Genomic DNA, 13961 nt, shown 5'->3' with positions numbered 1-13961 from the left:
AAACATTTACAAGAGGTTGATGAACGAGACATATCCTTAGGACCACCTCAAGAACACAATGCTTCACTATGACTCTTCTTACCAAAGATGAATGAAAGACCTCTTCTTCCCCAACTCCACAATTAAGTCACAATGAGACGGGATTCCCTTAAAACTTAGGGCTTGCCTTTAAATCTGACGACTAGGTCATCCACCTATGCCAATCCATTTTATTTGACATTGACACGTGGTAAAAACTCAACTTACAACTCATCAACACTTAACGCCGTTTCATAAGACTTAACGGATGTGATGAAATGTGTTCATTTTTGCAAAATTTGTGACTAAATTGAGACGGTTGCAAAATAGAGGACCAAAATGAGATAAGTTGACAAACTAGAGGACCAAATGAGGTATTAAGCCTAGTTTTTTATTGTCTTTGTTTTGGGTTGAAAATACTTTTTTATTAATTATTTATTTATAACAATTGATTTAATAATTATTTATTTATTTATTTTTTATGCAATTTATATTTTTTAAACTATTTTTTTAAATTAACATTAGAAATGTTAATATAATTATATTTGACAATTTTAAAAAGGAAAGTTCATATGTTCGTCCTAATTCATAATCTTTTTCGAGATATTTAATAATGTTAACTTTTTTAATAACTTTTTTTAATCCATGAGCTTTTTTACTCAATCATCATCCACTAGGACCAAATCGTATTATATGAGTTTATTTGAAGGATAATGATATTTAGGTAACATTTTTTTGACAACATTTGAACATTGATCACGTGTCAATTTATGATTGATAAAAAATTACTCCACAATCAATAATAATAATCATAAACATTATTATGGAGTAATTTTTGACCAATCACAAATTGACATATAATCAATATTCAAATATTGTAAAAAATGTTGTTTAGATATATTATCCGAAAGAGGAGAAACTCCTCGACAATCTCACATTCTTCAAATAGCGTTACATTGGAATGTGGAGACTTTATAATTTCCGTAAGGGGTTCATTTTGTTTGAAGGGAGGTGCATTTAGCAATTACCCATACATAGCATACCCAAAAAAAACCAAAAGAAGTTATAAATACGCAAATCAAGATATTGCCGCCTAAATATAGCATTTCAAATACTCATCGTCTCTTTCAAATCGAAACGATTCGTTTTGCTCATTCACCGATTCACTTTGCAGAGTTAGATTTGCCTGTGTGAGAGAGAGCGATGAACGGTAGCAAAGCTGGGGCATCGCTAGATTCCTTGATGTCTTCCTTCAACGCTCGAATAACGCAGCTTCAGGAGCTTGTCATTGCACGGAACAGTGAGTTTCCGTCGATTCATTTCAATTTCATTTCAAACCTTCAGGTTCTTACACCTATTTCTGTTTCTATTAACCGAAGATTTTTGTTGGCGCATTATACAGTGTACCCTTCTAGCAGTATCGCGGATCTGTCGGCGGTGGATGCGGCGGTGAGTGCGATGGAGCTTCAGGTGAAGGTCATCAAGGACAGGTTGCGCGAAGAGACGCGAGCCATTCCCAAAACCAAGGCACTCTCATCACACTCTTCTTTTATCGTTTCAATGAATGCTGTTTTTGTTTTTTTTATTTAATTATTTTTCTTTGAATTAGTGGCTTCTTTAACATTGTCACCTAAATTGAAATTAGAAGATTGTTTGGTTTTATAATTTTAGTTATTCTTTTAGACAAAAATTGCGTAACACTCTTAGAAATTACATTTTCGAGTGATGTCTCTTGAATTTGTTATTTTGGCCTTATTGCAGAAACTAATTGATGCATCACTGAGACAGCAAAAGAAACTGCAGAATATGTCTCTTCATGTTCCCTCCCAAATGGTCGATAGAGTGACAATGTCACACTTAGAAACTAGTAGATGGTAATGTGTGTCTCTTTCTATATATTTATAAACTTTAATCTGTTATATACTCTGATTTAATGAAATTTGAGTCGATATTATCTCTGTTTGCACATACATGTAATCGTTGTTAGTGCTCTTCTTCAGTTTGTTTCCTGAATTTTCTGGACAAGACTCTGGATCATTTGAGGCCTTGAAACTTGACGAGGAGCCTGCTGCAGTACCTAAGGTAAGTGCGATTTTAGACTTTTAGTGCAAATATAATCTTATTTCACGCCTAATTTGGTCTCTGTCCCCATAATTTCAAGATACAAATCCCACTTATAGAGCTGATGTTGGAAAAGAATGGAAAGATAGAGCTCTCCTTAATTTCAATCCCCTACCAATATAATAAGCTCCCACTGACCGGGAGGAGGAGGCAAGGAGTATAAGAAGGAAGTTGTAGAGCGAGAGAAATTGCTTGAAGTGAATACTTCACCCAATATACCTGAAACAACTACTATTCACGTTACTAGTTATCTCCATATTTTTCCCTTTTCTTCCGCCATGATTAATGACTGTAGTAAGATTCTCCATTTTGGTTTTTCCTTTAACCATCTAAGCCTTCATCATTAATTCAGCAAGATGGTTGGGTTCATATATATAACTTCATTCTGCTTTAGTGTATTGTTTTCAAAGCCATTCAAAAATATTCCTATTAAATAATCTTATTCAATGCAAAGAATCTTGCGTATTGTTCAATTTAACCATCTAAGCCTTCATCATTAATTTAGCAAGATGGTTGGGTTCATATATATAACTTCATTCTGCTTTAGTGTCTTGTTTTCAAAGCCATTCAAAAATATTCCTATCAAATAATCTTATTCAATGCAAAGAATCTCGCGTATTGTTCAATGTAACTTTCAAACAGTACTCGTGTGTGTTAATCTAATCAAGATTTCAAAGCATGTTGAGTCGGAACCTTCTTGCCATTGCAATTTTGAAAGATTCTCATGTTGGATTTGAGTCTCCATCATTGGAACCAGTTTAACGGCTTTCCTTCTAAAGCAATTTTCACTGCTTGCCTTCTTTCCTCTTCAGTTACCTTTTTCAAGTGAAAATACCGCTCCAACCTATTTGTCCAACCCTAAGCTTCTTATCTTGCAAAACCAAGAATATCAAGTTTCATTGGGTAATGTATTTATAATAATAAGAATGTGGACTAAGCCCAAATACAAATGAATATGTAAACACAAGTAGCTGATGTCATAGCTCTATATTATGCTTCTGCGCTGGACCTAGCCACAACACTTTGCTTCTTACTTTTCCAATATATCAGGTTGCCATCAATAGAGACACAATATCCAGAAGTAGACCTCCTATTAGAAGGGGAACCGGTTCAATCAACATCTGAATAGCAAACGATTTTTGTATCGTTGTTAGGACCATATAGCAAACCTTTACCAGGTGATCCTTTAATATACTTCAGTATGCGAACAACTGCATCCCAATGGTCTTCACATGAGGAGTTAAGGAATTGACTCACCATGCTAACTGCGAAGGAAATGTCAGGACGCGTAACAGTAAGATAGTTTATTTACCAACTAATCTTCTGTAAGGTTCAGGATCTGAGAAAGGCTCCTCCTGATTTGGTAGGAGCTTGATGTTAGGATCCATAGGTGTCTCAACAAACTTACAGTTCATTAACCCTGTTTCCTTCAAGATGTCTAATGCATACTTCCTCTGAGATATGACAATACCATCATTGGATTGTGCTACTTCAATACCCAAAAAGTACCAGAGTTTGCCAAGATCTTTGGTTTGAAAATGGTGACAAAGGTGCTATTTCATCTGAGAGATGCCAAGGTAGTCGATTCCTGTGAGAACAATGTCATCGACATACACTATTAAGTAGATACATCCAACACTTGAGTGGCGATAGAACACTGAATGATCCGCTTCACTGCGAGACATACCAAATTGTTGAACAACACAACTGAATTTACCAAACCAGGTCCGAGGAGACTGTTTTAGGCCATATAGGGATTTGCGAAGACAACATACCAATCTAGATGACTCCCCCTGAGCAACAAAGCTGGGCGGTTGCTCCATATAAATTTCTTCATGCAAATCACCATTAAGGAAAGCTTTTTTGACATCAAGTTGGTAAAGAGGCCATTGTCGAAGAGCGGCCATGGCAATGAATAGGCGAACCGAGGTCATTTTCGCCACTAGAGAAAAGGTATCACCATAATCCAAACCATAAATTTGTGTGTAGCCTTTGGCAACTAGTCGAGCCTTCAAACGATCAATTGTACCATCAGGACCAACTTTGATAGCATACACCCACCTGTAACCAACAACAGGCTTTCCAGATGCTAATTGGACAAACTCCCAAGTTCCACTTTTCTGTAAAGCACTTAATTCATCCAGCATGGCTTGACGCCAACCAGGATGAGTTAAGGCATCACCCACAAACTTGGGAATTGACACAGAAGAAATGGATGAGAGACATGTATAAAAAGATGGAGATAACCTGTGGTAACTAAGAACAGTATAATGGGGGAAAGGGTTATGAGTAGAGCGTATACCTTTATGGAGGGCAATAGGCAGGTCAAACTCATTTGCTAGAGCCGGAGGAGACATAGGAGGCGACACAGGAGGTGAGTCATGAGGCAGACGATTGCGGCGACTATAAACCTGAAGGGGTGGAGTTGAAGGATGATCCTGTAGGGAATGAGAGTCTAAAGGATCCCAGACCATAGGAATATCAACAGTAGTAGATGGAGGTACAGAACTAGAAGATATATGTGAAAAATAAAACGAAGATTCATCAAAAGTGACATCAGCGGAGATAAAATGACGATTGAGGGAAGGAGAAAAACACTTATAGCCCTTTTGTGACTGTGGAAATCCCAAGAAGACACATTTGTGAGATTTAGGGGATCCCTTATCAAGGCCAGGACTAAAATCATGAACAAAACATGTAGACCAAAAAACTTTAAGAGGTAATGGATGTAAAGGGTCTTGAGGAAATAAGACAAAATGAGGGATTTTGTTATCTAGGACAGGAGACGGCATGCGGTTGATGAGATAACATGCGGTTGATGAGATAACATGCAGTGAGAACTACATCACCCCAAAAACGCGAGGATACTTGGCCATGAATTAGAAGTGTATGAGTTGTTTCAATGAGGTGTCTATTCTTGCGTTCATCTACACCATTTTGTTGAGGAGTATAAGCACATGAGCTCTGGTGAAGAATGCCATGAGAAGCCATAAAATGTTTAAACGGTTGAGAAAGGTATTCACGACCATTATCACTGCATAAAGTTAGAATAGAAACCCCAAACTGTGTTTTTATTTCATTTAAAGATGATTAGAAAATAGAAAATAACCCAGAACGATTCTTCATTAAAAACAACCAAGTACATCTGGAATAGTCATCGATAAAAGTAACAAAATACTGAAATCTTAAAGTGGACTTAACACGACTAGGTCCCCAAATATCAGAATGAACTAATGAAAAAGGGGACGACGCTCGTTGTGAAACACTACGAGGAAAGGAACTACGAGTATGTTTTCCTAACTGACAAGACTCACACGACAAGTTGGATAACTTCGACAAACTCAGAACAAGCTGCTGCAGTTTGGCAAGACTGGGATGACCTAACTGAGCATGAAGAAGGGATGGTGACTCCATGATGACGCCAACATGTGGAGAAGGGCAGAGAAGATATAGGCCATGAGATTCACATCCTGTGCCAATCATGTGTTTCGAACTCCGGTCCTGCAAACAAACAGAATCTTTATTAAATGAAATAACATAATTAACGGAATGAGTTAGAAGACTGACGGACAATAAATTGAAAGGAGACCCAGGGACATAGAGTACATGATCAATGGATACGGACGAAAAAATATGAACAGTACCAATACCATGAGATGAGACTCTAGACCCATCAGCCATTGTTACCAAGGGTAAATTATCCGGACATGACAAGGAAGAAAACAAGGACTTGTTACCAGTTATATGATTGGTGGCGCTTGAGTCAAGGACCCAAGATCCGAGGGAGTGAGTCAGACCAACAAAAGGTGTACTTGTGCGTGCAACAGATGCATATGTAGTGGAACTAGATTGCTGACGATTCTCATACCATCTGAGAGACTGCAGGGTTATCTATAGTATTTGATGAAGTAGGATGGTCTGCAGGCCGAGGAGGTGGATCAGAATTAGCCATTGCTACAGATCGAGGAGGACGTCCATGAAGCACATAACATTTATCAATTTTGTGGCCTAGCTTGCCACAGTGGTCACATTTTGGTCGTCCTTTACCTGGCTTGCGAGATCGACTTTTATCATCACGTTGAGCAGCCATAACAGAGGAATCATCAATATGAGGAGATGTCTCAATGACTGGTTTGCTCGGAATACGCAAAAGAGCAGAACAAGTAGAAGTAAAGTTGGGTATGACAGGAAAACCCAAAATCTGATCACGGACATGGGAGGAATCATCAGAGAGTTCGTATAATGCCAACAGCATGAAGAACTTTGATCGTTGTTCCAGTTCTTCAACAGGAGTGGAAGCAGGAGGTAATAACTCATTAAAATCATGAAGGAAGGCATGAACTTCACCCAAATATTCTGCCATGGGACCAGGATTGCGCAGACCAATAAAAGTGAATAGATCCTGACAAACACCATAAAGACGTTGGGTGTCATTCGTGTATAATAACTTCGCTTGTGCCCATACTTCTGAACATGTTTCATATGATCGAAACATTTGTTTCAGAGAAGAGTGAATGGTGGACTTTATGACGATGCATAACTGGGCATCAATTTTCATCCAGCGGGAAGTGTCCTCTGTGGTAGCACTCGTCACATTTTTAGTAAGGTGATCTACATATCCCTGACTCTTCAACCAAAGTTTGATGTTGGATGCCCATATTGCATAATTCGTGCCATCTAACTTGTCAATGGACAAGTGTACATTCACATAATTAGTGTATATTGGGGAATCAGATGAGGCACCAACAGAAGAAGATGAGGCACTAGCAGAGGTGGTTGTAGACGAGGAAGATGCAATGGAGAGGGAGAAACCCTAAAAACTCAACGTGCTCCGTTTGACGCAACGACCATAGATCCAGAAAGAGGGCGAGGAGGCGATCATGGCGGTGTTGGTCGGCGGCGGTGGGCTCCAGCGACGCGCCGGCATGCGCGGCGAGAAGCGGTGGATTTGCAACTTTTGTGGCGGCATGTGCTCTGATCGCTGCGATCTTTGGACCACGGTGGTTGTCTGGCCGAGACGATTTGGATTGAGTGGTCGCCGGTCGATTCTGGAACTCCGGTGACGACGGCGGCTGCGGCCATGATGAGTACCGGAGACCGTGGAACTCCCTTGTGTGTCTTTGCATACACACAAGGTAATGTATTTGTAATAATAAAATGTGGGCTAAGCCTAAATACAAATGAATATGTAAAAATAAAATAATAAGAATAAAGACTATGTTTTCCTAATAAACATATAGGGACTATGTTTCTCTAATTAATATAAACACAATGTCTAACAGAACTCATTAAAAAAGAACGGAAAGATACAACTACAATTTTATTGCTCTCCTTAATTCCAATCCCGTACGAATGTAGTAGGGGACAGAGTCAAGGAATAGAAAGAACTTGGACAAACTCAATACAACTGAGGTTATTCGAGACAAACCTACTCTCTGCAATGCTTTTTTTTTTTTTTTTCTTTGATTCCCCAAAAAAAGTCTCTCGTCCTACTCTCCTAGAACTATTTGTAGTTGTCAGTTACAGCTGTTCAAATACAGCTGTACTAACTATCTTATATTTTCCTTCTTTTATACACTATACTGAACCTATGACCTACATATTTATTAACTATTTGCATCATCACTATCTATTTTCTTGATATGTGCTACAACTTTCTTGTTTTAAATACCTGGATTAAGCTGACTTAGGCTTTCTCTAGTACCACCAGTTCTCTTAATCCTAATCCCTCTGAAATAATTTAAATAACCACTAGTTGTTTATGTTTATAACTTTTCTATTACCAAGCATTTCATGAAATTTTGTTTTGTTTCTTTTCTTCTTTTTAATATGTTTGACTGGATCCTACTTGAGATTTTTTTGCCCTGGAATTGATAAAGCCATCCCATTTTCTTGTCATTACTAGACATACTGTATAGTTATGGTTTACATTTTCTTTGTTTTACTTTTCAGGAGAAAAAGGGTCGTGGTTCTCCACCAACGTGGTATATTACTGGAAGTGAGTTAGATTCTTTGTCATCGTAAGTAACTATTTAGACTTTCATTAATTAAATATTTCTCTGTAAATTAACAATCAGCATTGGGCTAGATCATATATGTCATATAACACACTGATGACATGACGGTGTCGACAAAACATGCATTTGGCTCTTCATTTTATACTAAATGCAATCTAAGTGTTTTCAGCAGTTGTTATTTGAAATATCTCATACATGCCGACTTAGTTAATGACTAGAGTTTTGATTCAGAAGCATGCACTTTTCTATCCATGATTTATGCCTTGATGGAAGCAACTCCAAGCTCCATGCACAAGCACCTCCACAAACCAGAAGTGACACAACGGATGATGGATGAATGGAAATAAAAGTGCACGCCAAGTGTTTGATGAATGGATCAACGAAGGTTTGATGCTTGTGTGAGGTTTCTCAAGTTCAAAAAGCCTTCCAAGAGGGAAGGAAGCTACAGGAGAAGGTGTTGGATATGAATTGTACCCTTTTCCTCCAATTCAGCTGCTCCTCTCGGTGTCCACCATTTGGCCCGCTACCATCTCTCTCACCCTCCTCATGCTTTTCTCCGTTGACAGACCCCTGGCTTCCATCCGAATTTCCTTCATGTTGTCGACCTCGCTTCCCATCACCTTCACATGTTCTTGGACTGCCACCTCCAGTCCCCCATGGAAATTTCTATGACCTCTAATTTCCCTTCGATTGCATTCAGTCTTCCCTCCATGATGTCTTTCCTCCCCTTAACAGTATCTGGCTAGCCTCTCACTCCTCCTTATCGGATCTGGCAGGTCGGACCAATTGTTACGTATCTGAGTGGGAAACGTAACTAGAACAATCCCTCACACACTCTCACAGACAAGGAACAATAGATAATGGCTGAATAAATCTCCTTTATTGATAGACTGAATCAAAGAAAACAAACAATAATTGGGAGCATAACCTCCGTCAATTATTCTGGAGCATAATCTCCTTTTCAAAACTCACAAATCAAAAGCATACCTTTAACTCTAGACTCTCCTTTTATTTATACTAATTATTTCTCGACCAACTTGTACTGAATATTAGAAAATAACTCTATTTGCTATAATTATCCTATACCGAATATATTTAGGGTTATTTACTATAATTATCTTATACCGAATATTATACTAAGATATGGCCTTGTTTATTCTAATTATCTTTTGCTAAATATCCTCTTAGAATATCGCTCTCATTACTCTAATTAGTTTCCTGCCCAGCAGTTAGGATGCTTCCTCGCTGCTTCCAACCGTTCGGTTTGGTTGCTCTTTGTTATCTATCGTTCGGTCCGCTCGCTCCCCGCCTTCCATTGTCCGGTCTGGTTGCTCCCCGTTGTCTACCATTCGGCCAACTCGCTTCCCACCTTCTACCGTTCCGCTTGGTCGCCTCCTGTTTTCTACCATCTGTCCCTGTCTTCTACCGTTCGGTCCCTTTCTCTCTCTCCTATACCTCCTTCTCTCATATACTTTCCAACCCCTAATAGAATTAAAAACTGCAACACTTTTGCAAAAGACTTGGACAAAACTGGAAATGGAAATTAAAGCTGGAATGAACCAAAAAAATATCTTTTCACCGTTTAAAATGATCAACAAACACTTAAGGAACAAAGGAAGTACACAAACAACATAGGAAACACGAAAGTTAAGCCAAAAAAGTTTCAAAACAACAACACATTGGACAACACATGACAAAAATTGAAAAAAATGCAAAGTAGAGTGGCTTAGCTCTTGAAGACAACTGTGGACGTGTTGGCTCTGACTACCAAATGATGGAAGCAGCTTCAAGCTCTATGCACAAGCAACTTCACGAACCATAAGTGACGCAGTGGATGGAAGGATGAATGGAAACGAAAGTGCACGCCAAGTGTTTGATGAATGGATCAACGAAGGTTTGGTGAGTGTGTGAGGTTTCTCAAGCTCATAAAGCCTTCCAAGAGGAAAGGAAAGCTAGAGGAAATAGTGTTGGATAAGCACAAGAAGATGAACTTAGAGAAAATAGATCTGTAGTAATCTCAACAGCACTTCAATATCTTTTCTAAGTTGCTTTTTACAAAGGAGGGAGCCTCTCTTTTATAGATGAAGAAAGGTCTTCATTTTTGACTTTGCTAAGCTTCTAAAATCTCAAATGAAGGGTGCTAGAGATGCTACTAAACTTGACTCCCAAGTTCCACGCAAATTGTTACATGACCGAGTAGGAGACGTAAAGAAATTAACCTCTCACACACTCAAATAAAACAAAAGAATAATGAAAGAATGAAATTGAACGAATGAATATCTTTTATTGATGGTGATATCTGGGTAAACACAAGTAAACAATAATTGGGAGCATAACCTCCTTCAACCATCCAATAATTGGGAGCATAAGCTCCGTCAATTATCCTGGAGCATAACCTCCTTTACGAAACTCACAATTCAAAAGCATACCCTTAATCCTAGACTCTAACTTTATTTATACTAATTATTTCTCGTCCATCTCTTACTAAATATTTCCCTAGAATATATTTGCATTTAATATAAATATTCCTATATATAAATATCTCCCCATATATTATCCTAGCATATATCCTTAATTATAAATATCTTATATTGAATATTCCCTAGAATATATATTTATTTACTCTAATTAATTTATACTATATTTATTTACTCTAATAACTTATACTTAATATTTTCCTAGAATATATATTTATTTACTCTAATTAACTTATACTAAATATCCTCCCACCTTATACCCTGACACAAACCATTTTAAAAACGTGTTTTAAAAGATAAAATCTGGTACATAATGGCTGAGGGCAGGTTGGCTGTGGCTGGGCGTAAAGGCTGAGCGCAGGTTGGCTGTGGCTGGCCAATCCAGAAACCACTTCATTTCTTCTCTTCTTTGCCTCCTTTGCTTTCTGTAGCTGGCCAAGCCTCCTAGGGTGATTAAGCATGGTCTCCAACTTTTATCTATGGCCTACAAAAGAGTATAAATGTGTTTAGTAAAGAGAAGAAGGATTAATAAGTGATTCTCCATAGGAGTAAAGTGGTGAGTAATCCTTCTAGCCATGGCTCTTGTTAGAGGTCCTATGTGCATCTTAGATGGTCCTCCATCATGCCCACTTCATTAACTGACATCAGGTCTGATTTTGCAGATATATGAGAGGCAGGCTTACACTAGAGAAGGTCAATGCAGCAATCAATGATATGGTGTCTTATGCTGAAACAAATTCTCAACTTATCGTAGCCCCAAAAAAGAAGGTTAAAACACAATTTTTTGTTTGATTGTAAAGTACATTTGCTACGGTTTACCCTTGTCTTACAATTTTTTCCCTTTTGTTCATGAAGTTGGCGGAAAATCTTTTGGAAAAAGCCCTGGTGAGTGAAACCTTTCATTTCAATTTTTTCACAAGGAATTATTTCCCCTTAGTCATACTTTTTTAAGTTATCTAAATATCAGTTTATGCAAATGAAAAAGGTTCAGTTTTCTTCACAATGCAGGAAATAAGAGATATTGCGACCATGGAAGGGATTAAGGGAAAACACTTTTTTCTTGAAGCTGACATAAAAGGACCATCGCTGAAACTTGACAACTCTGGAAAAGCAATATTGACAGTGAGTATTCTTGTCTCAAACATGTGATTTTGGTGAAGTCGAACTATCTATTGAATTACAGTTAAATTTTTTTGATATTTTAAATTGAATAGTCAACAATATTTAAAGTTCTAAACTGATGTAATGTAATCATGCGGGATGATCAACCACATTGTCATTTCTGCCTTCACCCTTTCACCTTTTCATAATGCGGAATGGTTGAAGGATAATCAAAGGAGAGGCTACCTTTCTTGCCAGGACTATACTGTTAAAATAAAGAATGTAGGTAGAACTTGTTTCGTTTATGCTTGATCAATACCAACATCATTGAGGCAATGCACGAATGCTTAATATGGTCCTAATAGACAGTGGCGAAGCAAATGTTGCGAAATCTTAACGTAGTTATGCAATTATCCCCTAGGGAATGTTTCTCTACATTTTTGACGCAATCCTATTATAAACCGGATGAGAAGATAACAGAAGAAAAGTCCTTCATGGAATATGTAGTCTGCAATTTGTCTAGACAATATGGTCTTGCTACCTGAAGAAATTTCACGTCTCCTCTTTGGCTTTCTGCAGGTTCTTCGTCACCTTGGTCGAATCAATGAGACTCGTATTGGACATAATCGGGTCATCATTCTACAGAAGCCCCACTAATTGCCTGGTTATCTCAGTGAGTGTAATTACAAAGTAAAAAGTTTAAAGGGTCACTCGGAATATTAATGTAGTAATAGAGGCAATCAATTTCCTTCAACTTTTTATCTGTGGACGTGTATAGTTGTGAACCGTAATAAATGTATGCTAACTTTTTGTGCATCATTAGTTTATGAACATGGACAAAATTTTTTGGTGAATTGTATACAACAGCATAAGGACTTAGTAATAGAGTTAGCTTGTTTACTGAACAACCTAAACACCTTGTACAATTTCATCACCTTTTGTCACTTTGCATAAGGCAAAAAGTCGCCTATTGATCTATAATAGAAAAAGAAAGGATCTTGCCCACCTGAATAATACATTATGCATCTGATTTGAAGCCTGTAACTAGTTGACACCTCTATTGTTGAGACTAATTCTGTTTCTATTTCCCAGAGTTTGTTTCTTGGGCTTAAGCTATTTTTACCTACATTACATTTCCAACCATAGTTTACATCACACTCATTCAGTTTAATTTTTCCTTTTTGTCTCTACACATTCATCATGCTCTTGCAAAGATCGAGAAGACCTATATAAACAATTTTATCCTCGTACTCCCTTGTTTTCTTTTTTGATCCTGGTAGCCAGGAATGGACATGTATTGGATTTTTAAACATCTTATCAAGGTTTCACCCGCACCTCCAAGGTTTCATTCTCCATCTCCAAATTTTTTGAAAATCACGGTTATACCCTCAATTAGAACTAATTAAAATATTATTAATTTTTAATAAAACGAAAAGAAACTTTGGACCAGATTCTTTCAATAGTTTTCTCTTCCAAAATCATTTGTGTTGTTTCTCTTTCAGATCTTATGATGGAAGAGGCCTTGAGGAAGAGGATCGATAAGCGATGCAAGCTCATTTCAGATCTCCTCGAAGTTTCTCCGAAATAGAATGACACAGTGAAATGATGATACTTGAAGGAGGAAACAATCTTAACCCTAATCGGACCAAAAGTGAGATCCACTCACTAGAACCCTAATCCGACACAATGAAACCCTAAAATGGTAAGGAGACTCGAAACATATCGATTAAACGGTGAGAATCGAAGTTTAATCGGTGGAAAAGCTTCGAATCGGTTCAAGAGAGGTTTTAAACGATAGAAAATGGAAAGTAATATGTGAAATTGAAAGGACAGTGGAAAATGAAGAGGAAACCCTAGGTTTGAAGTTCTATGATGGTGAAGAAGCAAAGAAATGGAAGAAGAATGGTTTACGGTGTGGGAAATATGGATGGCGACGACGACGAGCTTTCGAGAGAGGAACGATGAAGTTGAGCTCGCGGGATAGAAATAAAATGTGGCTCTGTGGTGCAGATCTGATGTGCGAAATGAATATAAGAAGCGATAGCTTCTGACGCGTGGACGAAGACTGAAAATGTGTGGTCGAGACATTGATGCAAGAAGCAGAGTTGTGGCTTCTGATGAGTGGTGCAACATGGAGGAGTGACGTCGTGAGAGAAGGCACAAGGGAAAATGGAAAGTGAAAAATAGGAAGTGTGCCTTGGAAGGTGGCTAGAGGGAGTCTTTGGAC

General features: G+C 38.0%; 1 protein-coding gene across 2 annotated transcripts; it reads left to right on the top strand.

Moving 5' to 3' along the window:
* The first annotated feature begins 1123 nt into the window (after positions 1-1123).
* On the top strand, positions 1124-12613 carry LOC106779225 (spindle and kinetochore-associated protein 1 homolog). Of its 2 annotated transcripts, XM_014667296.2 has the most exons (9): positions 1124-1318; positions 1421-1545; positions 1780-1892; positions 2019-2100; positions 8092-8159; positions 11296-11401; positions 11489-11518; positions 11642-11755; positions 12314-12613. In XM_014667296.2, exons 1-9 carry the CDS (start codon positions 1222-1224, stop codon positions 12389-12391), a joined length of 813 nt encoding a protein of 270 aa, XP_014522782.1. In that variant the 5' UTR covers positions 1124-1221; the 3' UTR covers positions 12392-12613. The 2 variants fall into 2 exon arrangements, with proteins under 2 accessions (XP_014522782.1, XP_022632222.1); XM_022776501.1 differs by lacking the exon at positions 12314-12613 and having other exon boundaries at positions 11625-11751.
* The last annotated feature ends 1348 nt before the right edge of the window (positions 12614-13961 follow it).

The sequence above is a fragment of the Vigna radiata genome, unplaced genomic scaffold, assembly GCF_000741045.1.
Source record: "Vigna radiata var. radiata cultivar VC1973A unplaced genomic scaffold, Vradiata_ver6 scaffold_356, whole genome shotgun sequence".
NCBI lineage: Eukaryota > Viridiplantae > Streptophyta > Magnoliopsida > Fabales > Fabaceae > Vigna > Vigna radiata.
The sequence above is the reverse complement of the archived record's forward strand: the minus strand, read 5'-3'. Positions and strand labels throughout refer to the sequence as shown.

Bases quoted from the DNA above. Each gene is read 5' to 3' on its own strand.
- LOC106779225 (XM_014667296.2), top strand. From the start codon at position 1,222: ATGAACGGTAGCAAAGCTGGGGCATCGCTAGATTCCTTGATGTCTTCC. The intron at 11,402-11,488 runs GTTAAAACACAA...TTGTTCATGAAG, and splicing joins TCGTAGCCCCAAAAAAGAAG to TTGGCGGAAAATCTTTTGGA. The intron at 11,519-11,641 runs GTGAGTGAAACC...TTCACAATGCAG, and splicing joins ATCTTTTGGAAAAAGCCCTG to GAAATAAGAGATATTGCGAC.